Raw genomic sequence first — 27,162 nt, forward strand, 5'->3', positions numbered from 1 at the left:
CAAACTGATCATCACTAACGTAGTTTTATCTTTTTTTTCGGTAGACGAACAACAATTTGTTAGTTTAGCTTACCTTATTTCAGTGAGCTTAGTTCCTAATTATTTTAGCTGGCGGTGGACGTTCGGCTTAATTGTATAGAAAACTACCACTTTACTACTATGTCCGCTGCGGCGGACAACGCCAAAATGTGTGTGCTTTTGCTTGTTTGGTTATGGTGCTGAGTTTGGTTTTTTTTTCTTTGCCAACAGCCTAATCGCGCAAGTAAAATTATTGCTTTAGTGCCGAATGAACATGCACCTTCCGATGCTAGCGAAATATCAGATTCGGAAACTGAATTGCATGATGCACGTCCTAATTCTTCCACCCGGCTGTCTTCTCCTGCACCATCAATTGCATCTTCCTTTGCTAATCTAACAATAGATACATCCGACGACGAAGAATTAACCCTTAATAAGCCATAGGACTATTATTTCCCATCTCAAAGTTGCCCACAAACTTATTTTTCTTTTTTTTATTTCTACAGATATAATAAAATAAAACGAATGTATATTAAGATCGGTAGTTTTTTTAAGTTGTTTTCTAGCAACACTTATTTCTAAACGTCAGCTGTCAATGTCAATGGTACTTCAAAGTGAAAAGTTCATTTTAACGGTCTCCCAAAATTTGAAATAGTTTTTGAAATTACGCCCAGAAAAATTCCTGAAAGTATGCAATTGTTTTTATTTCGTAAAGAAGAACATGTATTTTATCTATTACTATAAAGATAACGGACGAAATAAGTTACGTTGGTATATTTTTTCTCATTCGAAAATAGTGGGAAATTATTAACCTATAGCCGTGTATGAAATCTTCAAGTGGGAAATTGTTGGATTGGATTTTAAAACAAGTCGCCTGAATTTAAAGGTATTGGTGGTGTAGGGACCTTAAGGGAATTATTCTTGATCCCCCAAAATAAATTTTTGCTGCCGGAGTTGCGTCTAAATATTTTTTTTAAAATTTCAAAAAAAAATATTTGCTATTGCTATTGTGCAAAACGAAACGTAATTTGTATGCTTTCGAACTGTTTTTCAAACGTAATTTTCAAGTTTTATGTGAAAAAGCGTAATACGAAACGCAAGCAGCCATCTTAAATATATTTTTGACAGTTAAGTTGTCAAATCTGTGCGTCATTCCTTTGCTTTCGAGTCTAAGTAAATGTGTTCTTCCGTATCGATTTGTGTTTTTTATACGACTTGGCTACGTTTTTGGATTCTGTTTGGATTGCTTTACTGTTCGACCTTGGCTCACTCATTTTTGGATACTGACTCAACGCTATCGCAGCTTGCAATGGCGTCTGGAAGTAGTGGAAGTGAACACCCAGAACCGGGACCGTCTACGAGTTCGGGGTTGGGTGGACCTTCGGCAGCTTTGGAGGATGTTTTCGACGACGACGGGCCTTTTATCGATCGACATCTCTACACAGAAGAGGTGCTTAAGATGTGGAATTTGGCGAGAGTCATAAAAAAAACGGGCACCAATGAGCAATGTGTAGCATTCGCCGAAGAGAATGGATTAGTGCTCTCCGAAAAATTATGTAGAACACATCGCACTCCGATGAAAATAGCCAAATCGACCAACAGGTCATTTGATTCTTGGTGTTGCACCAAAGGCAATTGTAAAACCAAATCAAAAATACCACGAAACAATGGTACATTTTTTGAAAATATTAAAATTGATTTGGTTCATGTTTTCTTTCTAATGTATGCATTTTCGAGAAAATGGAGCTACAATCAAAGGGGAGATCCACAAATTACGTGAGATGTTTAAGGGGGAGGGGGGGTCGAGTCAAATCTCATCTAATCTTACGTTGGAGAGAGGGGGGGGGTCTCGGCAAATATCACGCAATTTTTTTTCTTATTGAAACAAAAAAGAACTATACTATTTTGACCCATTATCCAGATTCTACATGCTTAAGATTTGAGCATAACTGTACCCTCACGGATTGTTACAAGACGAGCTAATGAGTTACTGTGCGCAAGTGTCAACGGCTTAGAGTGGCTAGATGAGAACGAAGTTGAAGGAGCAGATGATTTTATTGAAAATCATATGGACATGTTGGTTCCAATAGTCTCTCTTGAGACCACGCATGATTCTCCATGGACTGAATTAGAGTAGATATTTTTTTTTAATCGCATTAGTTACGATTTAAGTATTCTATTGTTAAATTTTTATTACACTTATAACTCAGCAATATTGATACTACTATTGATACTAGTCTTAACCCTACATTCATAACCATTCGTCCCACAGACCGGGCGAAACGTAAATTTGTTTTTAGTGCCTCGAGTGAAAGAGATAGAATGATGACCTCTCAAGTACCTTCCTAGATAGCATGACCGTTAGTAACGCGGGTGCGCTTGCCTCGCAGTGACATCTTGTGCACAAGTTATAGACTCTTGAACGTCTGAGAAACGAATGTTTATGAATAGTGTTACATTTGACGAGACTGCAAGTTATTTTGAAAACATTGTTTTTATGAGTTCTGCGATTTTATAGAGTAAAGTAAGTATATTATATTATTCTGTATGAGTTATTATTTATAGTTACATTTTATTATATCGTCCATAGTGTGTCATTGTGTGTATTTTACATAAAATCTTTTTATTTTATTTTAGGATGAATGATCAGCAAATTGAGGACTATTTGAATCGTTTATCTGATTCTGGTGATGATGATTCTACCAGTCAGAAAAATTATGAAGAGAGTGATGTCGAAGATCATGTGGAATTGGATGAAATGGTCCCGACAGATTCCGACAGTGAAAACGACGTCCAACCAATCAGATCACGACAGCGGGAACGCCGAAGCGGCGTCATTTTGTCTTCTGATTCTGAAACTGAAGAAATACCAGGTACTTCTGGCGTTTCTACACATTCGCGACGTATAATTATTCCATCAGCTCGTAACCTAAGAGGAAAAAATGGTCATAAATGGTCTTCAATGCCTTTTGAATCTTTAAATACAAGAACCCCAGCTAGGAATATCGTGCATGTAATTCAGGGTCCAGCTAATAACGCGAAGGATATTACGGAACCAGTCGATTGCTTTACTAATTTTATAAATGCTGATATGATTCGTAAGATACTCATATATACAAATGATGAAATTGAGATAAGAAGTGCGAAATACAAAGATAAAACTGCCACTATTGCTCCTACATGCGATAAAGAATTGACAGCTTTGCTTGGGTTGCTTTTATTATCAGCTGCAAAAAAAGACAATCATCTCACGAGCTTAGAGCTGTTTGACCCTACTTTCAGTGGAACTCGCTATATATCAGTTATGTCAAGGGAAAGATTTGACTTTTTACTAAACTGCTTGAGATTTGATGATAAATCAACCAGAGATGAACGTAAAGCTCAAGATAAATTCGCGCCTATCAGAGAATGCTGGGAAGTGTTCATTCAGATATGCAGGGACAGTTACAAAGCGGGAAGTTATCTTACTATAGATGAACAACTCTTGGGCTTCAGAGGCCGATGTCCATTTAGGATGTATATTCCGTCAAAACCTAATAAGTATGGTCTAAAAATTTTAATGCTGTGTGACTCTAAAACAAATTACATGCTAAACGCTATGCCATATGTTGGAAGAACTGAAACCAATGGTGACTCACTCGGATCTTACTATGTCAAGACTTTGACTGAAAATTTGTGGGGGAGCAACCGCAACATCACCATGGATAACTGGTTTACTTCAGTCCCTTTGGCCCTACAGTTACTACAGGCACCATATAAATGTACAATAGTTGGAACCCTTCGGGCAAATAAACGCGAAATACCGCCTGAGTTGCTTCAGATAAAAGAAAGACCAATAGGTTCATCCGTATTTTGTTATGACAGGCAGTGTACGTTAGTATCTTACAAACCTAAAAACAACAAGAACGTGCTCTTGCTTTCTACCACACATAGTAACGGTACTATTGGAGCTTCTGGTAAACCGGAAATTATCGAGTTCTATAATTCCACGAAGGGTGCTGTGGATACGTTCGACCAAATGTGTGGAAGTATGTCTTGTTGTAGAAAAACGCAAAGATGGCCTTTATGCTACTTCTATGGCATACTCAACATGTCAATAATAAACTCATACGTAATATACGTGCATAATAATGTGAAACTGGGGCGAAAACCAATAAGCAGACGATGTTTTGTGAAGAATGTTTCAGAGAAGTTGACCGAACCATGGTTACGTAAAAGACACGAAATGCCAACTTTGAAGAGATGCCTAAAAAGAAAAATCGCCGAAATTTTAGGTGAAACGCCTACCATTGACACACCTGGTCCAAGTGGTACTCAAAAAAAGGTTTGTGGCTATTGTGATTATAAAAAACGGCGTATGACAAGGTTTCAATGTAAGCAATGCAAAAAGTATATGTGTATGGATCATCGTGGCCTCATGTGTGTGGAATGTGCCGATGAAATTTAATTTTGACTCAATTTTTTTTTTGTTACCTTCCTAGTTAAACATATTAAAGACAGTCATACTTAATTTATTTATTTTATTTACAAGTACCTCAAAACCAGCCACTTAAATTTAGCCGTCCGTGGGATGAATGTTTATGAATAATGCTACTCTTACATAAGGTTATGAATCTAGGGTTAACTAGTCGTAAATAAAAGTACGAAGCAATTTTTTTTCTTTTTACAATAACACTCCTACACGTTTACATATTTAAGAAACGCACATTTTGAAAAATCTCACGTGAGATTGGGGGATGGGGAGGGGGTTGAATAAAATCTCACGACATCTCACCAGGGGGGGAGGGAGGGACTGAAAATTCAAAAAAACACCTCACGTAATTTGTGGATCTCCCCAAATAATAAATGAAGATCCCTACAAGGAGAATTTTGAAAGATGCCTGAGCCGAGTCACCATATGTGATTGGTATAATTATTTTAGGGAGACAATTGTTATATACCAAATTGACAAAAATGAAGCAATTGGTAAGATTGGTGGCCCCGGAAAAATTGTCCAGATTGACGAGTCAAAATTTGGCAAAAGAAAATACAATCGAGGTAATATTTCACATATTATGTGTTATAGGAAATGTATATAATTCTTAGGAAATCAATAACAAAGTATTAGTTGGCTCAACCCGACTTCATTTGGTTAGGTTAGTGGTTTTTTTTTTTATACCACCCAGAAACAGCTCCTTTGACTCATAACTGAACCTGTGTTTATAATTATTTTTTTGTTTGTTATAGGACGCCATATTGAGGGCCATTGGGTTCTCGGTATGATCGAGGATGGATCCGAAGATCTAAGGTTGGAGGTGTGCCCAGACAATGTTCGCTCGGCTGAGGTTTTGGTGCCACTAATTTTAAAGAATGTGGAAGTCGGCACTACCATTCACACAGACTATTGGAGAGCGTATGACTGCTTGCCACAACATGGCTATATACATAAAAAAGTTAACCACTCAGATCCAATCAACCCATTTATAGCAGAAGATGGGACTCATACTCAAAGAATTGAGTACCAGTGGAGGGCTATAAAACGATTTTTTAAAAAAAGATAATTACAACAACACGGAAAATTTTGCAGATATGGTGTTTGAATATTGGTGGCGGCGAAATGTTGTAAAATATAACCACTCTACAGTCCACGGTGACTGTACTCACCAATTAAATTTTACGCTCACGTGTCCACCGGGTCTATAGTCACCAACCGACAGCGTTCAGTTTTATCGTAAACATCGTCTAATACAACTGTTATTAGTACAACAGACAGTCACTAGATGGTGCTATATTAAATATTTTATCCGTGCGAGTATTCATTACCTTTGCAAAATGCGCCATTTTTATTTGTTTTTAGTTGTCGTTTGGAGTGTACAGTTTTTTACTTGTGAGTGTGGAGCTGTTACAAATATGTGGTAAGTTTTCTGTTTTTATGTATTACTTTCAATGTGCACTGTACATTTACTTAATTGTGAAGATATTTCCTTTACGAAATATGTGTTATTAAGACAAATCCAAAACTTTTTCATGGAATAATTTGGCTCGAAAAGTTCTAGCGTCACTACGCGATCGTCGTTTGATGTCTACAAGTCGTATAGAAATTGTTATAATGGGTTATTTTAATAAATTAAGTGTTAATTATAAGATAATACTTCACGTTATCGAAGTAATTAGTAATTAACGACTCAAAATATTTAGTGATGTGTTTAGAAATTTTAAAAATTCAACTCGTCATTCATGATTTTAGTATACAGGACTGCAGTCCCCATGGACAGATCTACTTACTACGTAAATAAGGGTTCGTACAAACATTTCGTTTGGTGTTGTTTTAGGATTAAGTATAGGCATGTCGTTTCTTTAACGTTTTTATTTAGATTTTTTTTTAATATTAATGAAAAAAAAAACGAATAGTGTTATATGTAATTATTAAACAGTGACAGTTAAATTATTGAAGAATTTATTGGATAAACTGAAATTAATATTATTAAATATGAAAGATTGAATTTGAATTAATTTCATTAATATTGAAAGACTAAATCACTAATATTGAAAGAGAAAATATATATGTGATATTATCACATTTCTATTTTTCATGATACAATTACGCTTGTGCACTCATACTCACACTAGATTATATGCACGATGATTGACAAATTTTTTGAAAATAATATTTGCACGCTAATACGCTACTGCATATAAGCAGAGGTTATTATGCTTATGGTTATGAGGAGGGATTAGGTGTGTTTTCTTTGTGTGCAAATTAGGTTATTATTAAAAAAACTGTAAACCAAAAAATTGCATGTAAGCCAATTTTTACTATTGATCTTTAATACGATGACGGACGTTTTTTTTATTGGCTTGGCTTATTACTGTTGTTGCATATTTATTTTAGATTTATACGCATAATAATATTATGAATTATATGACAGTGACCAAATCGAGAATGGAGAGGCACAGCCGTAAGTACATTATTATTGTATTACATATATACGCGTGTATAATGTATTGCAATAAAATACATTTAAAACATTGATTTTAGTTCAACAAGTGGAGGAAACGTGCCTGAACGAAATCGGGGACGCGGACGCGGGCCTGGACGTGGACGCGGACGCGGGTGCGGACGTGGGCGTAATAGCCTGGAGGAACCTCTACCGTAAATATAATAATAATTGTGCTTTCGGTGACTGAAAATATATTTCTGTCTAGATTAGTTCTCTATAGCAGGGCATCTTATTTTTGCAGGTTGGAGTTAATAAATATCAGAGCGCAGAAAGCACTTAACTCCATGTCCGCTGAAGTTCGAAAGGAGTTTGTACATCGCAAGCGACAAGTTGAGCTTCAGCGTGTACTCCTCCCTAACGCACCTCCACGAAAACGACAAGCACGGTAATTAAAATATTATAAATTATACGTATTTTAAGGGGGTTAAGGGATAGAAAGGGACAAAACGTATCCTATGTTACTTTCCAGCCCCTCAACAATCTCCTCATAAAATTCCACCAATCCGTTGCTCCGTTTTGACGTAAAAGACGGACAAACAAACAAACTTTCACAATTATAATATTAGTATGGATTGTCCGCAGGAGGCCATCCCCGGATCGTGACCCTTGTCCGCTTTTAGAGCCCGAAGAGAGAGAAGTCGAGATCGAGCACGAGCTCGAGACCGAACCCTCTAAAATCGAGCTCGAGACCGAGCCCGAGCCCGAACCCGAGCCCGAGCCCCAACCCCAACCAGATATTGACCCCGAGCCACAAGTTATCGAATACGAAAATATGGGAAAATAGCGGATACAGTTCCGAATTCACCCTATAGCTCGCCAAGCCGACTCTCAACTAGACTAGATTTAGAGTTGGCTTCACGGAGACCTAAGAAGAGGCATTATCGTACCTCTTCATCGTCGTCCGACTAAGTAATATTCACAAAATTGTATAATCATTCACGTAATCACGCTGATATTTTCTCTTAATACGTCTTTCTCTTTTTTGATAGATTTCATTATCGTGGGGGCAGAGGTCGAAGTGAAAAGTCGATCGGCCAAAACCTCACTTAGAACTTCTATTAGTAAGTATTAACTGCGTTCCGCTTTTTAACTCATTGAAGAATAATCTAGTAGTCGCAATACCTAATACGTATTTTATTTATTTCAGATGCTACCGACGCTGCTTTTGACAGGACTGTTGAAAACTGGCTGCAAGACGAGGACAGTGACGTCTTGACTCAATGACTTGGACGTTAACTTTGACGACAACGACATTTATATACCGTTCATCCGTAGCGCAGCGACTGAACCTGCATGTGACGCTGACATAACCGAATTAGAGACTCAAGTGTTACGGACTGAAGACGAACTAAATGACCGAATTTTACGTGACTTAGTAACTGACCAAGACCACTACAACTTTGACTGGAAGAAGGATAGGAAAAATTTTACTGGACGACGAGAGATTTTTACAGGGATTTCCGGACCGACTTTTGACCTGACAAACAAGACCCCCGTTGACATTTTTTACAAAATGTTCGATATTCATTTCATCGACCGACTTTGCACTGAGACGAACCGCTATGCAGAACAAAAGATAGCTCGTTTAACAGCGGAGAACAAGATGCTTCCAACATCGCGTCTGCATAGATGGACTCCGACTAAGTGCGACGAAATGATAACGTTTTTAGCAGTGTTGATTCTGCAGGGTCTGTACCCTCTTCCAGAGGAAGAGAAATACTTCTCTTTCAACGGTTTTGGTACAATGCCATATTTTTCTCGGATTATGTCGTATAATCGATTCACACTGCTGAAATCATTATATCACTTCGTCGATAACGAGACTTTGACTGACAGGACTAAACTGGGTAAAATACAACCAGTATTGGACTACCTAAATGAGAAATTCTCAACATTATACATGCCATCCCAAGAGATTGCCATTGATGAGTCTCTCTTAAAATGGCATGGGCGATTGAGCTTTGCTCAAAAAATTGCCACTAAAGCTGCCCAAGTTGGTATCAAAACATATGAGCTTTGCGAGTCTCACAGTGGCTATCTTTGGAAGTTTTTTGTATATGTTGGGAAAAATTCTCAAGGTACACCGACCGATAACCGTCCTACTGCTGACGATGAAACAACTGACGGACCCGATTATGAGACTACTGACAGACCTGATGACGAGATAATTGAACAGCCCAATGGCCAATACCGAGACGATTGAACATACCAATGACGTGACAATTACACAAGATAACACTACTGACCGACCAGATGTTGCTTTAGCACGACCTACCAATGCTACCGCTAAAATTGTTTTTGATTTAGCGGAGCCACTACTTAACCGTGGACACACAATAATAATGGATAATTTCTACAACAGTCCATTGTTATTGTCTTTGTAGTTGTCTGAAACTACATAAAACTGACTGCTACGGAACATTACGTTTAAATCGTGAATTCATGCCTGATTCGCTCAAAACTATTACAAAGACTGATTTACGACAGGGCGAGGTAGTAACGAGCTACAGTTCGGACTTGTCAGTGATGGTATGGCGAGATGCTAACTTGGTTTGCATGATCTCTACATACCACCACTTACAAGTCGGAACTCAAAACAAATACAACCGACTAACTTACAAACCAAAAATTGTACTAGACTATAATAAGGCCATGGGGGGAGTTGATAGGAAAGATCAGTTTCTGTCTGCTCAACCCGTGGAAAGAATTAAAAATAAGGTATGGTATAAGAAGGTCTTCTGCAGATTGCTGAGCACTGCTGTATTTAACGCTTTTGTGATATTTACATCGCAGGGCTCCAAGATGTCACACAGAGAGTTCCGCGTTCGTTTGGCAGAAGACCTCCTTAAAATACATAGACGCATCGACTTGACTACTGAACCTCGACTTTATATGAACAAAACTGAACCAGGACAAAGTATAAGTGAGTAGGTAACTCTTGAATGTAGGTGCTACATTGATTGTCCCTGTAGTACCGGGACCAGAATAGGGCTACGGTAACCCTTGCCTGTCGTAAGAGGCGACTAAAAGGGGCTTCCGGGGTTGCGGGCGGCAAGAGTGGGAGCTCAAACCGTCCAGCAAGCGACCCCGGGAAGGACAGCGGTTTGTGTGGTCGCATATCGCTGTAATCACCAGGGGATGTGAGAGGAGCGTAAATTGCTCCCCCCAGGGCAGAGCCCGATAAAAGGGCATCGCGTTAGGAGGACTCCGGTTGTGTTCCGTTGGAGATCCCGGAGTTCTCCACCAAACGCTGAGGACGGCCACCGGGGGGGTTTTAGTGTGGTAAAAATCCCACATAACCCGGCGTCACTCCCATGGCGTCGGGTACCTTTTGAAGGTTTCCCCCTCGTCAACAAAAAAAAAAAAAAAAAAAAAGGTGCTACATTGATGCATTTTATTTCAGATAACAAATATTAAGAACGATAGAACTACTTGTTACTTTTGGCATGAGGGCTTGGGTTCTAAAGGCTCTACAGAAATAGGAACTTGCGTGTACAAGTTTCTAGAACGCGTTGCTGAAGAGCATCCAAATTCAGATGTCATTTTCTACAGCGATAATTGTTGTGGTCAACAAAAGAACCGGTACATATAAATAAATATTGATGCCGAACGTTTTATAAACTATTTTTCGTGTTTTATTTAATTTCTGAATTATGTTTTTATTTTTAGATTTGTCTTTAGTTTGTACTGCTATGCTGTCGAAAAATTAGCTATAAATTCTATATGCCATAAGTTTTTAATCAGTGGCCACAGTCAAAATGATGGCGATAATGCGCATTCTCTGATTGAGAAATCTATAAAAAGAGCCAAAAAGTCTGGACCCATCTACGTGCCAGATCAATACATAAATTTGATACGAGACGCTAAAAAAAAGGTAGCCCCTTCATTTTCCACGAGATGCATTTTAGCAATTTTTATGATTTGAAAGCACTGGCTGATAAGCAATCTATTAATTTTCATAAAGATGAAAACACAGACATAATAAAAGTTACTGAACTCACAATGATTAAATTAAGTAAAAATAGTGATTCTTATCAATTTAAAACATCTTTTGAAGGAGGATGGATCCATGCTCGTCTAAAATTGGCACGGGGACGAAAAAGAGTTACTTAACCCATAGAAATCAATTTAAAAGTAGCATATCAATCAAAAATATCTATTTCTGATGCAAAGAAAAGAGATTTGATAGAATTACTTCGGTCTGACATAGTGCCCAGCTATTATGAAGGCTTTTATAACAGTCTTTAATTAAATACAGTTTAGGGTTAATTTCACCACCAAAGTTTAAGTTCCTAATAAAATATGGGAGGTGTTGATCTTTCTGATATGCTCATATCTATGTACAAAACACCCTTCAAAAGCAGGAGATGGTATTTAGCAATATTTGCACAGATAATTGACATTTGTATAAATAATGCTTGGCTATTGTACCGCCAAAAGCATTCCAGCAACGTGAAATCTAAAAAACCTTTGAAAGCATTTAGATATGATATTTATGACTTATTGTGCGAGGCAAACAGGTCTGCTAAAAGAAAACAGACTGAATCCGTCAAAGTAAAGAAACCACATGCACCCCGCCCTTTGAGTCCATTAAAATACGACAGTATAGGACATTTTCCTTCTACCATGGATGAAGGACGCTGCAGGTTCTGCCAAAAGAAAACTGTCTGGTATTGAATATTATTATCGGTGCCAAATTAAGGGTGAAGGTACAAAGATCCCTTTATTTTTTTTTTGTTGATGAATGGAACACAACCAGAGTCCTTCTAACGCGATGCCCTTCTATCGGGCTCTGGCCTGGGGGGAGCAATTTACTCTCCTCTCACATCCCCTGGTGATTACAGAGATATGCAACCACACAAACAGCTTTCCTTCCCGGGGTCGCTTGCTGGACGGTTTGAGCTCCCACTCTTACCGCCCGCAACCCAGGAAGCCCCTTTTAATCGCCTTTTACGACAGGCAGGGGATACCGAAGCCCTATTCTGGTCCCGGTACAACAGGGACGAAAGTATAAAGGTATCTAGATGATAAAATAATTAGTAGGCAAGAGTGTCCGACCTGTCTGCCAAACCTGCCGCCTAATTCAATTGTTTCTCTTGACAATGCAGCATCATAGTAAGGAAATTAACAAACTACTAGCCTCAAGCACTAAAGGCAACTATGCAAATTGGTTGCACGAAAGGAATATTATTATTATTAAGTTCGAAGAAAGTTTTACTTAACCCCTGCCTGCTGCCTGTTGCCTGCCGCCTTACTAATATAGTACATATGGAATGCATTTAATATCGTGTCACCATTACTAGATGTAAAACTTTTACGAATTAATAATGCAATACAACTCACATCGCCTATTTTCGAATTCACGCCAGATGCCACTTAATATCTTTTATGACAATTGTAAAATGAATAAATGAATTAGTGATGGTTTTTTAATGTTTTACGGCCTTGGCTTCTTGCCTTTCAAGCAAAATTTCTTATGTCACAAATCATACATAGACGATTTTTTTTTCGGAAAGAGCTAAGTTCATTTTATGGTCATTTTTAATATCTTAAGTGATTTTGTGAGTTACCCCAGGGAAAATATTAATAATAAGGTCGTAATAAAATTAGTTATAATTTTTATACTATCTTTAAAAACTAGAACCTGTTTTATTTTTCAATGATTCATTTTTAAGATAATTTTTAGATTCACAAGTAGACTATTATTAAGTATATTCATTGTTGATTTTTGACAACCAAACAATTTTACGATGATCAACCAGCTCTTTGATCACCAGCAAAGAGTATAGTAACCTATATAGGAAATCACCAGTAGCTTACGCACAGAAAAGCTTGTCAGACTATAAGTGACATCCCTGAGATCGATATAATGGTCGGTATCGTTAAAAATAATCGATGTATTCGAATCAAAAAAATTGATCGATCAAGTCAAGATGTGTGATCTTCACACATAGTATATAGATATTTATACTACTCTCTATTGTCAAATGTCAATGTCATTGTCAAATGATTTTGAAATTGTCATCTTTCCGGCATCAGCAATCGGCAATGGTTGGCATTGGCTTGGCAGCATTATCAATTATCAACAGCAGAACTTGGTGAAAGGAAAGTGAATGGTGTGGTGAATTGGTGATGATGTCACCATGCCCAATGTGTTAAATCATTTCTTCTTTCGATACTTAATTAAATAATTTTTGCACTGATTTATTCCCACTAACTAAGAAAACATCAAAATGAGCTTGAAATCCTTTTTAAGGAAGCATTTAAAAATAATCGTTACAATAGCTGTTACTATTGTAGCAATATTATGCCGAAAATACATTTCGTACTTTAGCCTAATCGACGAGGTAAAAGTTGAGAACAAATCCGTTCCCATATTTTCCCCAGACCAGTTAAAAAAATATAATGGAATAGACGAAAGCAATTTATATTTAGCGGTAATGGGGGTTATTTTTGACGTAACACAAAGTGAGAAACACTATGGAAAGGGAGCTCCTTATAATTACTTTGTTGGTAATTAATCAATGTTCAATAAATATCAGAATAATGTATACTGCTTATAGTCGCTAATTTTAATCTATTTTACATATTCTTTATATTTGCTAAGTAAAGTTATTATATTGTTCTATTTAAAAATGAATTAATATAAAAAAAAATTCACAATGTGCTCTACTTCGACACTGTATTATAAAATTTTAGTTCTAATGGTTTATATTATTGCCAGGAAAAGATGGTTCACGTGGATTTGTTACTGGTAAGTTTAAAGATGAAAGTGAGGAGAAGGATCACATATTAGACTTGACTTGTAATGAATTACTCACCATGTTGGATTGGAGAAAAACATTTCGAGAAAAGTATCCAGCTGTTGGTAAGTACAATTTTTTATAATACTTATAGGTGAAGTTGTTGAGCATGCAGTCCACCTGGTGGTAAATGGCCACTGCCTCTCATGGACATCTGTAATGAACCCCAGATAGGATTAGTTAGTCCTACCTAAGGTCCACCACAGATGCGCTATTCCTGAGGACCAAGCTGGAAGGCCTCAGAAAAGTATGTCTCCCTTATAACACCCCTCAAACCAGAATACAGCAGTGCTTGGGCGTGGTAAGGTAGAAGCACAGATATATAGATTGCGCTGGCCCCTGAAAATCAGAGGAATATCCTTTCCAATTTTATTTAATTGATTATGTCTATATATAATTCATGTACCATTAATCTTTTCAGGTTTGCTTGCTGGGAGATATTATGATAAATATGGGAAAGACACAAATTACTTGAAGGTGTTAAAAGAGAGGGTACAGAAATGTAAAGAAGACAAAGATCGAGCTAAAAAGGAAGAGGCCATATACCCTCCCTGCAATATCTCCTGGAGTGAAGATGAGGGATCAAAAGTTTGGTGCACTAAGTCAAGGTGAATAATTGAACAGTTATAATAAATCTTGCTATATAAGATTAGTTATTTAAGTTATATTGAAGCTAGTGTAAAATACATGATTGAAATTGTAGATTAGTCTATGAGCCATTATTAATATTCAATCTATCCATGTTTTATCTAGAAATTGTGAAATTTCAATCTTAGGCATAAATGAGATAAACTGAGAATGTAGAACTGGGCTCGACAAAAGTGGAAACTGCTCTGGTTTGAAAAAAAAAAGCAATAATAAGGACATACAAAAGTCACACAAACTGTAATATCTGACCCTTTTTTATTATTTTACAGTGGAGGTGTAATAAGGAATTGGGTTGGGGTCCCACGTCAGTTATTCACTCCTGGTGACGAGAAACCAAGATGTGTTTGCATACAGTTAGACAAAGGTAATTCCAGTCAGTTAAAAAAATATGATGGATGTCCGGATACTTCAGAGGAATGTCTAGTCCAAGATACATAACATTGTTGTGAGACATCTGTTAAATTAATATAATTACATATGTATATATTGACAAAATGAATAAATGTATATGATAATGATATTTTCATTCACAAGTAAATATGACTGTGTTAGTTTACAGTATTATACAAAATAATATGCATTTCTGGTACAAATAAGGAATCTCACTATATTAAATTAGTGATAGTATTAAGTTTATGGTATACAATTATTATAATATTTATTATTAAGGAAATAAATACTTAATATATCCAATATTGTTTGATTTCTTCAAATACATCTAATGACTGGATACTATAATTTATACTAAAATTGCTTCTCTTGTTATATATGATGATAGAAGTGGAAACTTGTCTTGCAGGCTAATTGAATATGATTCTGATATTTTTTTTGTTGTTTTAAGTAAATATATTACAACACAACACTGTCACAAATGGCTAGGTTCTTTACAATTTTCACTCCTTCATTTAGTTTTTAAAACCCCATACTGATGAAATCAACATTACTTAGCTAAATCAAAGCCTTGAATATGTTTGATATTGTCACCAGAATGGCAATTCTTAAAAATAAAATATTTACAAAAACTTAAGAGCCTTATCTTGCCTTCGAGCATTGTTGCGTCGAAAATATTTTAACTAATGATTTGGTGACATTTTTTTATTATTTCAATTTTAAATAGCTCTCCTGTAACATTTATACAATGATGCTTTGTACAGATTGCCTTTCAAGGGATTTAGGAAGTGTGTGATAAATAAACTTCTTTTGATGCTAAGTTTGTGGCAAAAATTATAAAACTGCTTTGTAATTAAAGACCCATAACTATAGATAAATTATGTAAACAACAAATTGATATCAGCCATTTAATACTCAAATTCATCAAACAGATGCCTTAATTATCCATACAAATTTGATTCAATACACAACATTGTTCATGAATACCAAAGGTAAGAAAAATATCAAATAGTAGGAAGAGTTGTTTCACTTTCTGTGCTCACTTCATCCAGTTCCAAACACTCAATAGTTTTCAAAAACACCTGCATAGGTATTTTTTTCCTATTCAGAAATGTTTTGTTGCCTAGAAGTTTCTTAATCTTAGCTCTACGTTTTTTTATCTTTTCTTTAGTATAATGATTACCTATTTGGAATGTTAACAGTCTTTTTACTTTTCTGCCACTAACTAATGTTTCAGTATCAGTATTGTTCACTTTAGGCTCTTCATAGATGGTTTCTAATGTCTGCGATAGAGTTTTAACTTTTTTATTAAGATAGAGTGCTTCGATTTGCTTAGGGTTAGCATTCTCAGCAAGGGAATGCTTACGAGGCTTCATGCTAACTCTACGGTTTGAAGATTTACTTTCTGGAGCAAAGGATTTTCTTTTTCTAAGTACACGGGAACTTGTTTCAGGAACTGCAACTTCAGCTTTTGTGCCATCAATATCCATTAATTCTAAATGAGCCATTTTGTTAGGTAAGTCTGAATCAATCCTGAAATAAATTAATATGGGATTTGAGAACTGTATATACCACAGCTCTGATTTGTTTTAAATGTAGGGCAAATGTAGTAGAAAATGAGCAAGCTTATGGACATCTGTTATCAATTCCAAAGTAAGATGGTATGGTAAGGGAGACATCCTTATACAAGGCGTACCAACTTAGTCCGTAGAGGTCCGATATAGGTATGTCTGTGGCCATCATCTGGAAGAACTCTTGTCTCATCTGGGGTTGATTACAGATGCCCATGCGCGGCAGAATCACTTACCATCAGCTGGACTGCGTGCTCGTTAGCGGCTTCAATATTATTAAAACAAGTAGATAGGATTTGAGGCCTGAACGAGGTCGGGCATAGGTGCATAAAATTGGTGTTTAGGTGATGCGCCGGGAGTTAAAGCAACAAGAGCACTCTAGCTACAATAAAAGTGAAAAAAAAAAAAACATTTGGCTGTTTTTTTCTGTTACAAAATACCAACCTCGTTGCTTCCATATTATATATTTATTTTACAACTTTACGACAACATTACGAATTTAATGTAAAGTATACATAATTCAAGATCTTTAATGCCTTATACGTAAACTAAACGATCCATAATGACTGACGTATTCAATTTTTAACACACAAAATACTCATGAATGAAACAACTGTTAAACTACATTTAATTACCACGTATTCTAAAACTTATTTAAAATCACTCTAAATAGTCGTAATTAATATAAAAACTAAATTCTAAAATGCACCCAGTTCAAGTCTCAAGCTCAACTTCAGCTTAACGTATAAAAAACAACAGGAACTGGCAAACAGTCAAACCATATAGATAATAAAAAATATTAAAGAAAGTTGTTCTATAGATGTAGTATTCATTATTCAATCGATTGTTGTTAAAAATAATTAATAATTGTTCTTTGTATGTAACTAATGACAGAGCAAAATATTATTAATGTCCTGTTTAATCGGATGTTTTTTTTTCAATATTATTGAATCAATACTTAAAGCGATCGAATAGGTAAGGAGAATCGGGGCAATATCGAAAGATTTTTCAATGAGATAATGTAAGTATAATATATTTTACTTAGGATTTTCTTTTCGTGACAAATATTATATAGCCGGATGTTTCCTATAGGTATAAGTTACTATATTCTTTGGTTATAATATCGTAACACGAAAAGGTAACTGTAGTTTTCTTTAAACAAGTTCATAAATAGTTTATTTGTTTATTTTTAGATATGAACAAAAATAAATCAACATAACTTAAAAAAATAAGCGGTGTAGATAATATTAATATAATAATAATGCTCTATAGAAGTGTAAAACCGTATAAGTGTGTGGGATAGTGGGTAGTTTATTTATTTATTATTTATTTCGTTATCATCATCAATCCATTACTGTCCTACTACTGGGCACAGGTCTCCTCTCAGAATAAGAAGGATAAGGCCATAGTCCATCGCGCTGGCCAAGTGCGTATTGGTAGACTTTATTCTCGCGCGCATGTGGTGCGCCCGCTGCGTATATGAAATGTGAAGGGTGTGAAACTGTAGCAAGAGCGTGCGTCTATAACTCTATACCTACTACCCACGTAATTAATAACGCAGTAGTCGTCACTTTGGCGTATTCAGTTTTTTGCAGATTACAATATTAAGATATGAAATGAAAACTCACCCAGAAGGGTTACAAACAAAATAATAATTATCATTGTAGACAAACTTCATCCTGTGTTCTGTTTGATATGCGCACGTGACGAAATTTACCTAATAATAAAATTATTATTAGGTAAATTCACTCTAATCTGTAATTTGGATGTGAGTGAATTTCTAAGATTTCGGAGGCACCACGGCCACAACTATTTCTGCTTAATAATAGCAATTTCAAATGCTTGTTTGGTTATGAAGTTGTCTTCGCTGCCCCTGCAGCCGAGAGAAACCCATGCAGGATTTCCCCGCAAGAAAAATAGGCATTTCAATTTAGTTCTCAGGGTTAGCAACGTATCTGTGGCGAACTTCAGGTAGTGTAATATCATTTGGGGTTGATTACAGATGTTCATGGACAGTGGTGTGGCATCGAACAAAACAGGAAACACAGTATACATATCTATATCGAGCAGGAAGTATGGATGAGGGGTTTATGTGCATTCTTTTGATTTAGTTTCTTCCTTTTATTAGTCTTGAGAATAACCATCTGGCAAGGCCACCATCCTCGACAGGATTGCTAGAATTCTCTTCACATTTAAATTGAAAAAAAATACTATGTATGTTAATTACGTGAATATTATTTCAAATTGAAACGCGTATAGTTTATAACGATTTATTGTACAAAACAATAATACATTAAAATGTACAGGTATGTTTTTCAACTTTGGACACAATTAGGTCCCAAACTCTGGATAATATGTATATCCTTCCCTTACAGACACCATATTGCTCGTCGAGGCGTCAGCACTAATAGAAATATAGATTCGACTCTATATAAGCAAACTAGAATAAGAGAATAAAAATATAACAATAAATTAATAGCATGCTGTCAACTTAAGTACACATAGTCTATCGCACTGCTTTTATCGACGGGCACCATGTAGTCTTTAATTAGAACAACGTATAATTAAATAATTTGATTAAACTTCCTAAGCATACTGTATAGTATATACACATTATGAACATGTCCTCTCTGGTGAAGTAGCAGGTGAGCAGGTGCACGGGCGCGGCCTCGCCCGGTCGACGCCTCTCGCCGCTGCGTCTTATAACTTACATCTAAGAGCCGATCGGTAACTAATCGAGAGACGAGAGCGGTAGTGGTAGCAGAGAGAAGCGGGTGAGGAACTATGAATCGGTGGCGTTTACCACTTGTCAATGACCACCTCGTTCGCTGCAAAACAACGTTAGAGTTAGTGTCGAGATCGCTCGAGCGATTGCCGCCACCCGAACTTACGTAGAGATCACAACCGTGTCGTAGTTACTAAATGTGTATTTTCACTGCGGGATCACAACAAACAATGAGTGTTCATGGAATATGTGCGTGCAGTGGCGCTGCGGCGGAGTCCCGGCGCGCTTATAGCTTCCACGTCGGCTGGGCTGGGGGCAGACAACACAGCGTTAGTGCATGCGGGTGCAGGGCCATGGGACTGCTCCTGTCATGGCGAGGGACAAACCGGGGAACAAAGTTCTGCAATAACACTAACGAAGCCGTCACCTCGACCTAAGGGTGTATTCTGTTCAAAAGAATGGCGACGAAATTGTGTCATACATTCTAAATACCTGTCCAAAATGTTTAACAAGTGTAGTAATTGAGCTTAAATTTCGTATAGGTATCTTGTTTCATTACATATTTGCAAAACTTTTACATGTTAGAAGGAAGAGCATAAAAGGTTGTGCACTAATGAAGTAGGTACATGTTCTTCTTGCATCTAAGTGAAAGGTTTTATTAAGTTGATCAAACTCTATCTATTTATTTATAACTCATACTTACATAGAAATTATGAAAGGCAAATAATCAAACTTTTTATTTAGGAAGTTTTAATGTGAAATATATATTTTAGTTGAATAGGGGTAACATTACAGTGAAATCAGGGGAAAAGGGACATCCACAAGTGTTGAGCATGCCCTATGTGCTGCAGAAGAAATAACTTTTAACACATGTCCTGTGAATTTGACGGCATCATTTAAATAGTAATATATATAATAAGGTTGTGTTCATTTCATAAGATTGTAAAATACTACACTATACATATTTTAGTTATATAATTGTCGCTAAATCACACAAAACTGTTTTCTTCAAAAAGAAATCATGCAATGCACTCACATGCGAGATTTATTTAACTATTATAAATAAATTCAATATTATATCCAGACCTTGTACCTTTAATTTAATAAATGACAGTTTTGATTTTACTTAACACTTAGTTTAATATTATGTCTCATTAGTATAAAGATCTGGTGTATCCACCTTATCTACTAAGAGGATGTTAAAACCTAAATTATATTTTAAACAAAGACACAAATAACATATTGAATGTACCATAACCGCACATATACTTAACTTTCCGTACACACGTTGGTTATATTGCGTTACAAATATTTTTGTTTATTCTTTTACAAGACACAAACACTGGATTTTTAATAACATGTTAAAGAAAAAATAGGAGCCAATATAATTTGACTGCGTGAACATTGTAGATGCTTATCAAATTGCAGGTTAATTCAGTGCAAGAAGACACATTCATAAAATTGTTAATGGGTTAATCAAAGGCATAGAAAACGGCAGTAGCCAAAGCTAACTGCCCACAGATTGAAAGAAAAACAAAACAGGAAAGTAGAACGCACTCTAATTGGTTAAAAAGCGACCTTAGATAAGAGGACAGAGGAAGTAATATTATTTTACCGTGAAAAATAATAACGATGTCCTAACGATACACTTACAATAAATTACTCTAAGCTAACAATCCACATTACTAGATACAGTAAGTTTTTAAAATATGTCTGCAGTCCACAAGGACAAGGTACTGAGCCGTGTGCGAGTTCTTTGTATAATGTAGCCCATTATTTATTATTTACGGCATAACTATTTTGTATATTTAATAATTTTAACTTAGCATTAAAATACTTTTAAACCAGTATAAATTTGGTGTTATATTATCGACTTCGCAATGAATAATTTCACAGCCACTTAACATCTAATAAACAATAGCATAAAGACATATGCTCAACTATAAAGTAAACATGACAAAAATGGCTGAGGCTCCGAATGTTTTGTATCATAAAAGAATTTATTGTCGCACATGCAAAATGCAATCACACGATGAGCGGCCGGCTTCCGCCGCCGGCGCTCCATTAGGTCTACTCTTAAAGTATAACAGAAATCACTACAAGACTTAATTGTAGTCAAACATTTCATACGTAACGCCGCGTCGCAGGGATCATATTTGAGCTGATAGCACCGCCATAGTTCAATGAGCATCGGCTTTTCATCGAGCACTCGTTCTTTCACTACACGCAGTCCTCAAGGTCCGTGTCGCACTAGGGTCACTTCACACACGTTGTGCTCCGGGATTAGCATTTCAAACTGTTAGAAAACTGTTACTGTGGTGAGCGTAGCTCATTGTCCGTTGGTTTCCACAGTAGAATTCGGTGCTACCCAAGCGCGATCAACAAATTGGCTAGTCCGTCCGCGGTTGCGTCCGGGTTGTAATTACTATTAAAATTCGACATTGGGTTGGGTAGCGCAGAATTCGGCATGAGGGTATTAGGTGTGAATCAAACAGGATGGTTGCACGGTTCACGAGGGCGGGCCGGCTTATAGGGGTCCGTAGATAATGATGCCAAAGAAGACGGCCCACATGAGCACAATCCATTGCATGCCGTGGAGCCAGTCCACTAGGGTGCGCGTCTCACCATCGGAGATCTTGCGCGCGACGAACTTGAGCACCTCGTCGAGCAGCACCACGGGAATGGAGAATTTCATTACCGTTATCCATTCGTCTATCGACAGTGGCGTCACTTGGAACACGGCCTGCGGAAAATATTCACAACATTTTTGACAAATTTTTTGAAGTGCGCGATCCAAAATATGAAGGTAGTTACAGCAGTACAACCACACTACATATTTCTTCCTTACAACGGAGTATAGTCATGTTTTAATGGTGTGTAAAGGCTGAGATATTTGCGTCAGATGTTCCGACCTTAATTCTTATAACATATATGTTTAAATAAAACCAAATCAATTTATTTATTAAGAAAATATTCTTTACTCTTCAAACCAACTTACCGAGAGGACCTCAACGTAAAGGATGACGAAGTGGAGTGTGAAAGAGAGAGCCATGGAGCCCACAAGCCACATGTTGGACCAGGGTGGCATCGTCACCAGGGACTGGTTCTCAGACAAGCTGTTCATGGCGTTCAACATCTCAATGGTTACCAGGACAGACAGAGCCATTGTCATGGGGTGGGGGTCGGTGAAGATCTTGCAGTCGATTCCCTGTAAATAAAGTTATATAATGTCACAATCATACAAAATGTACATTGTCACTTAATTTGGAAAGAGCGAAAGTGCTAAATAAGTAGAAAGTTTTATATTAATTCAAAGACTAGCCTTATTCGTTATTATTATAAAAACAAAAACTCGATTGCATAAAAATATACAGCTTATATCCCACAATTTAGATGAATCTAATGACAATTCACATATTAAAATCCGTAAAGTATTTGGACTGTAGGGGCTTGCCAAAGAATGAGTAATACAGTTGGGCAAAAAGATATAGATAAAACAAGCTTTAAAGTATAACATCATTGATGATTGATTGATTGTATGATTTTAAGTATATTATAGCTTATACTTGCAGACCTGGCAAATATTGTGTTGCCATATAAATAAAAAAATGTTAAGGGTGACAACCCTTATCACTTAGGGTATGAAAAATAGATAGTAGCCGATTCTCAGACCCACTGAATATGCATATAAAATTTGATGAAAATCGGTAAAGCCGTTTCGGAGGCGTACGGTAACTAGCATTGTTACACGAGAATTTTATATACAAGATTATAGTAGTATAGTATACCTTGAATTCGTCACCACCACTGAGGCATTGCAAGTGGTGAGTGAGCTGCCAGTAAGACATCTGAGGTCCGTACGGGGAGTACATGAACCACCAAGAGGCGGCACCAACAGTCGCAGCGCCGACGTAACCACCGATAGCCATGTATCTGGAAATATATTTAATTTAATAAATTATTATATAATTACAATATTGGATTCTTAGTGTCTATTGATGTATACAATAATGAAAAGTAAGTCACTAGTGGTCACTCATCTAACATGGCAGCGTTAGAGTTTTTTGAAAGTGCATTTACTGAGATAGAGCGTGTCAGACACGTGCCGTCGCAGACAAATATATAATATGTCTTAATATATTTATTTTTTTCTTATGTCTTAATATCTAATTAGTACTTCAGTGCGCATGAACATATTTATATTCAGTAACGCAGCTAAAAAAGTTTGCCTGTCAAAATATTGTATATAAAAATTGATTTCTTTTGCATCTGGCCCGTGTCTGGTACGGCATATAGATCTTTAATTTTGAAAATTAGTCACGCACTGCTATTGACACGTCACTACTCAGTTCTTGAAGAATAAAAAAGTAAGACTGATTAGTGACCTTTAACAATTCCTATTACAAGCTCACCTGAAGAACAGCCATCCAGAGATGAGACCTTCATCAGCCTTGCGGGGGGGCTTGTTCATGATGTCGAGGTCAGGTGGGTTGAAGCCGAGGGCGGTGGCGGGCAGACCGTCAGTGACCAGGTTGACCCACAGCAGCTGTACGGGGATGAGAGCCTCGGGGAGACCGAGAGCGGCAGTCAAAAAGATGGAGACGACTTCACCGATGTTCGAGGAGATCAGGTAGCGGATGAACTGTTTCATGTTGTTGTAGATGGCACGACCTGGTAACGTGTAGTTTTATAGTAATCAACGTTTTTTATTTCATAAGGTAACACAGGTCGTATAACTAGCATGGTTTGGCTCCCTAGCCAATAGTTATGGCAGTGATAATATCTCCCTAGATATCACTGCCATAAGTATTTCTTGGTTGAGTTCTAGTGCTAGGGTGTGAACCGGCTTATATATCAGCGACCATCTTAGTTCTCAGGACTTGAAACGCATTTCAGATAGTACTTTTATTCTACATTTAGTTATAGATGTCCATATGGATATAGATAACAATGGGTATAAATGGCAGCAGTTGACTATAATTATGATCCTACTCTACTTTCTTTGCTCTACTATAACTCTCCACTATCCTACTCTATTATAAACATAAAATGTCACTCATTTCAACAAATTAAACACTTATTTAATTTTCCAGTGCAATTCATACATCTTCGTCGACATAACAGTTTAACTTCTACCAAAGTAAGCAAGTAGCTACCTTCTTCAACAGCAGCGACAATGGATGAGAAGTTGTCGTCAGCGAGCACCATCTCAGCGGCAGACTTAGCGACGGCGGTACCGGATCCCATGGCGATACCGATCTCGGCCTTCTTCAAAGCGGGGGCGTCATTCACACCATCACCAGTCTGGTGATTAAATAAATTTTTAAAGTCATACATTTAGGGTATTTGGGAAGAATGATGAGTGATTTTTTACAACGACAACTAAATTCGACACCATGAAGTTAGCTACTAAATGTTTTGCAGAAAAGGCTACCAATAAAGATATTTTAAATAATGTCTTTTTAGGTATGATAAGGTATGATATTATGGTACTGTCCGGTTCGGTCCAATATGTACCAATAATTTAGTAATAATGCTTTGATTTGAAATAGTTTTATTTCTTGAGCTTGCACTTCATATTGATAGATTTTTTATTGAACACGTCCAACAGTATGACTTCGCTTTACCAGTTAATTAAAACACGTCTCATGAACTAATCAACAATCCAAAATATTTTGACTTAAATCAAAACACGTATTTGCGATGATGTTTACAATTTTATTTTCGACGCGCAATATGCACATCGGTTCTAATTCAGACATACTTCGCTTCCCTCTATTATTGAATCGTTAAATCCTGCCATGATAACTTTGAGTAGCATAGTTTATAAACAGTACCAACTGTCTTACATAAACATTTCGAAAAGCGTTCCCAATAGTACAATTTGTAAACACGGAATAACGCCACACTCCCCGTCGAGTATTTATGAACATATTGTTTGCATAAGCATGAAGTGTGTTAATAGATTTTACATTTAAATTTAGACTATGAATGTAATAATCACACGAGTTAGACCGTATTAAATTATTAACTTTGAGTAAGTAATTTTAGAGCACCAAGGAGTTTGGGAGTTTGTGTACGAGTGTTCTAAACTTACCATGGCAGAGATTTCATTCATGCTTTGCAGGTATTCAACGATCTTGGACTTATGTGCAGGTTCCACACGGGAGAAGAGACGAGCCTTAGCGCAGGCAGAGCGCTGTTCAGATACGGGCAGATCGTCAAATTCGCGTCCAGAGTAAGACTTGCCAGTAGTATCTTCATCCTCTCCGAACACACCAATTCGCCTAGTATCATAAAATTATAGATCAGATAAATATCAACTTCTATGAGTATTTCAATTTATAATTGTTGTAGAGTATATACCTGCAAATAGCTTCAGCAGTAGCCTTGTTGTCTCCAGTGATTACGATTACGCGGATACCAGCAGCGCGGCAACGGACGATTGAGTCGAAAACTTCCTTGCGAGGGGGGTCCAACATACCGACGACACCGACGAAGGTAAGGTTGACTTCGTATGTGAAGAATTTGGTGGAATCACCGAGGTCCATTTCTTCGGGCTTCATTGGGTTGTCAGCAGTCGCCAGAGCCAAGCAACGCAGGGTGTCGCGGCCGGTACCATACTGTCTGGTCAATTCTAAGATGCGGTTCTTCAGGGTAGAGTTCAGTGGTACCTTGCTAGTTCCAACGCGAGCATGGCTGCAACGTTCCAGGACACCTTCAGGGGCACCCTTAACGAAGAGCTTAGGTCCGTTACCAAGGCGGGAAGGCTTAAGAGGTGTACAATAAGTGGACATGGATTTCCTGTCACGGGAGAATTCAAGAGTGAACTCCTTCTTCCATTTGGTCTCAATTTCTTGGCGGACAACGATAGCAGCAGAACGGCGGTCGAGACCAGTCTTGGGAACGTTGAAGGGATTCATTTTCTCAGCGAGAACAATAAGAGCGGTTTCAGTTGCTTCACCTACTTTCTCGAAAGCCTGTTTGAATTCGTTGAAGTCGATCGCAGAGTCATTACACATAACGCAAATGGTGCCTAATTCATGGAGAGTATCGAACTCGGCGGCCTTAACCTTCTGTCCCTTCAGGTAAACATCGCCGATAGGTTCATAGGTGGACCCAGTGATTTCGAATTCAAGGAAGTTGCTGTCGCCGCCTTCAATTTTCTCAAAGATGAACATGCGAGATACGGACATTTGGTTAGTGGTAAGTGTGCCAGTCTTGTCGGAGCAAATAACCGAAGTACAACCAAGGGTTTCTACAGAGGGCAGAGACCTGACAATAGCGTTCTTCTTTGCCATTCTCCTGGTACCCAGGGCAAGACAAGTGGTAATGACAGCAGGCAAACCTTCGGGAATGGCAGCGACGGCCAAGGCGACAGCGATTTTGAAGTAGTAGACGGCGCCCTTGATCCAGCTTCCACCATGGGCGGGGTCGTTGAAGTGACCAATGTTAATAGCCCATACGGCAACGCAAATAACGGAGATAACCTTCGACAGCTGTTCGCCGAACTCGTCAAGTTTTTGTTGCAGGGGAGTCTTGATTTCCTCAGTCTCAGACATTTCAGTACGAATTTTACCGATGGCAGTGTTGAGGCCAGTTCCGATGACAATACCGCGGGCCTTGCCAGCAGCAACGTTGGTACCGGAGAACAGAATGTTTTTTTTGTCTTGGTTCACAGCGCGGGGGTCGGGAATGGCGTCAGTGTGTTTGATGACAGATACCGATTCACCAGTCAGGATAGACTGGTCAATACGGATGGTGGTAGAGAAAATCTTAATCAGGCGGATATCAGCAGGAATTTTGTCACCGACAGACACCTCAACGATGTCACCGGGCACAATCTCTTTTGCTCGGATTTTTTGTACGCCGGATTTATCACCTCTTACAACTTTACCCATTTCGGGTTCGTACTCTTTTAAAGCTTCGATGGCGGATTCTGCATTTCGTTCCTGTAAGTCATTTGAATGGGTAAACATTTTTTGAAATATCATACTTTATTCACTTCATTTATACTTATTCTGACT

General features: G+C 37.4%; 5 protein-coding genes and 1 long non-coding RNA gene across 10 annotated transcripts in view; 4 read left to right on the forward strand and 2 right to left on the reverse strand.

The window, feature by feature from the left end:
• Nucleotides 1–886: 886 nt before the first annotated feature.
• On the forward strand, nucleotides 887–6,447 carry LOC140752941 (uncharacterized). The gene is made up of 3 exons (XM_073087245.1): nucleotides 887–1,776; nucleotides 4,853–5,055; nucleotides 5,245–6,447. The coding sequence occupies exons 1-3, from the start codon at nucleotides 1,196–1,198 to the stop codon at nucleotides 5,556–5,558; spliced, it is 1,098 nt and encodes a 365-aa protein (XP_072943346.1). The 5' UTR covers nucleotides 887–1,195; the 3' UTR covers nucleotides 5,559–6,447.
• LOC140752944 (uncharacterized) lies at nucleotides 2,258–4,528 on the forward strand. The gene is made up of 2 exons (XR_012103526.1): nucleotides 2,258–2,542; nucleotides 2,656–4,528. It is a non-coding gene; the product is annotated as an uncharacterized LOC140752944 (long non-coding RNA).
• An 831-nt stretch (nucleotides 6,448–7,278) lies between the features above and the next one.
• Nucleotides 7,279–7,782, forward strand: LOC140752992 (uncharacterized). Its single transcript, XM_073087337.1, has 2 exons — nucleotides 7,279–7,383; nucleotides 7,581–7,782. Exons 1-2 carry the CDS (start codon nucleotides 7,283–7,285, stop codon nucleotides 7,780–7,782), a joined length of 303 nt encoding a protein of 100 aa, XP_072943438.1. The 5' UTR covers nucleotides 7,279–7,282.
• Nucleotides 7,783–13,010: 5,228 nt separating this feature from the next.
• Nucleotides 13,011–15,142, forward strand: LOC140752939 (neuferricin). Its single transcript, XM_073087243.1, has 4 exons — nucleotides 13,011–13,511; nucleotides 13,723–13,866; nucleotides 14,223–14,409; nucleotides 14,719–15,142. The coding sequence occupies exons 1-4, from the start codon at nucleotides 13,232–13,234 to the stop codon at nucleotides 14,885–14,887; spliced, it is 780 nt and encodes a 259-aa protein (XP_072943344.1). The 5' UTR covers nucleotides 13,011–13,231; the 3' UTR covers nucleotides 14,888–15,142.
• Nucleotides 15,143–15,733: 591 nt separating this feature from the next.
• On the reverse strand, nucleotides 15,734–17,178 carry LOC140752940 (uncharacterized). The gene is made up of 2 exons (XM_073087244.1): nucleotides 16,855–17,178; nucleotides 15,734–16,372 (listed from the first exon to the last, which is right to left on the reverse strand). Exons 1-2 carry the CDS (start codon nucleotides 16,866–16,868, stop codon nucleotides 15,844–15,846), a joined length of 543 nt encoding a protein of 180 aa, XP_072943345.1. The 5' UTR covers nucleotides 16,869–17,178; the 3' UTR covers nucleotides 15,734–15,843.
• Nucleotides 17,179–18,666: 1,488 nt separating this feature from the next.
• Nucleotides 18,667–27,162, reverse strand: part of SERCA (ATPase sarcoplasmic/endoplasmic reticulum Ca2+ transporting SERCA) — a 31,503-nt gene continuing 23,007 nt past the window's right edge. For 3 of the 5 annotated variants that reach the window (XM_073087237.1, XM_073087239.1, XM_073087240.1), the window contains exons 6-12: nucleotides 25,502–27,087; nucleotides 25,233–25,422; nucleotides 24,292–24,439; nucleotides 23,548–23,806; nucleotides 22,924–23,068; nucleotides 22,134–22,343; nucleotides 19,869–21,878 (exon numbers count right to left, since the gene is read on the reverse strand). In XM_073087237.1, the coding sequence (XP_072943338.1) occupies nucleotides 21,663–21,878; nucleotides 22,134–22,343; nucleotides 22,924–23,068; nucleotides 23,548–23,806; nucleotides 24,292–24,439; nucleotides 25,233–25,422; nucleotides 25,502–27,087 (2,754 nt within the window). In that variant the 3' untranslated portion in view covers nucleotides 19,869–21,662. Of the gene's footprint in view, nucleotides 19,445–19,868; nucleotides 21,879–22,133; nucleotides 22,344–22,923; nucleotides 23,069–23,547; nucleotides 23,807–24,291; nucleotides 24,440–25,232; nucleotides 25,423–25,501; nucleotides 27,088–27,162 lie in introns of those variants that run through there. The other 2 variants (XM_073087241.1, XM_073087242.1) reach the window with 2 other exon arrangements.

Source organism: Epargyreus clarus, unplaced genomic scaffold (genome assembly GCF_041222505.1).
Source record: "Epargyreus clarus isolate Ecla_fem2 unplaced genomic scaffold, WU_Ecla_fem_2.2 ptg000026l, whole genome shotgun sequence".
Taxonomy (NCBI): domain Eukaryota; kingdom Metazoa; phylum Arthropoda; class Insecta; order Lepidoptera; family Hesperiidae; genus Epargyreus; species Epargyreus clarus.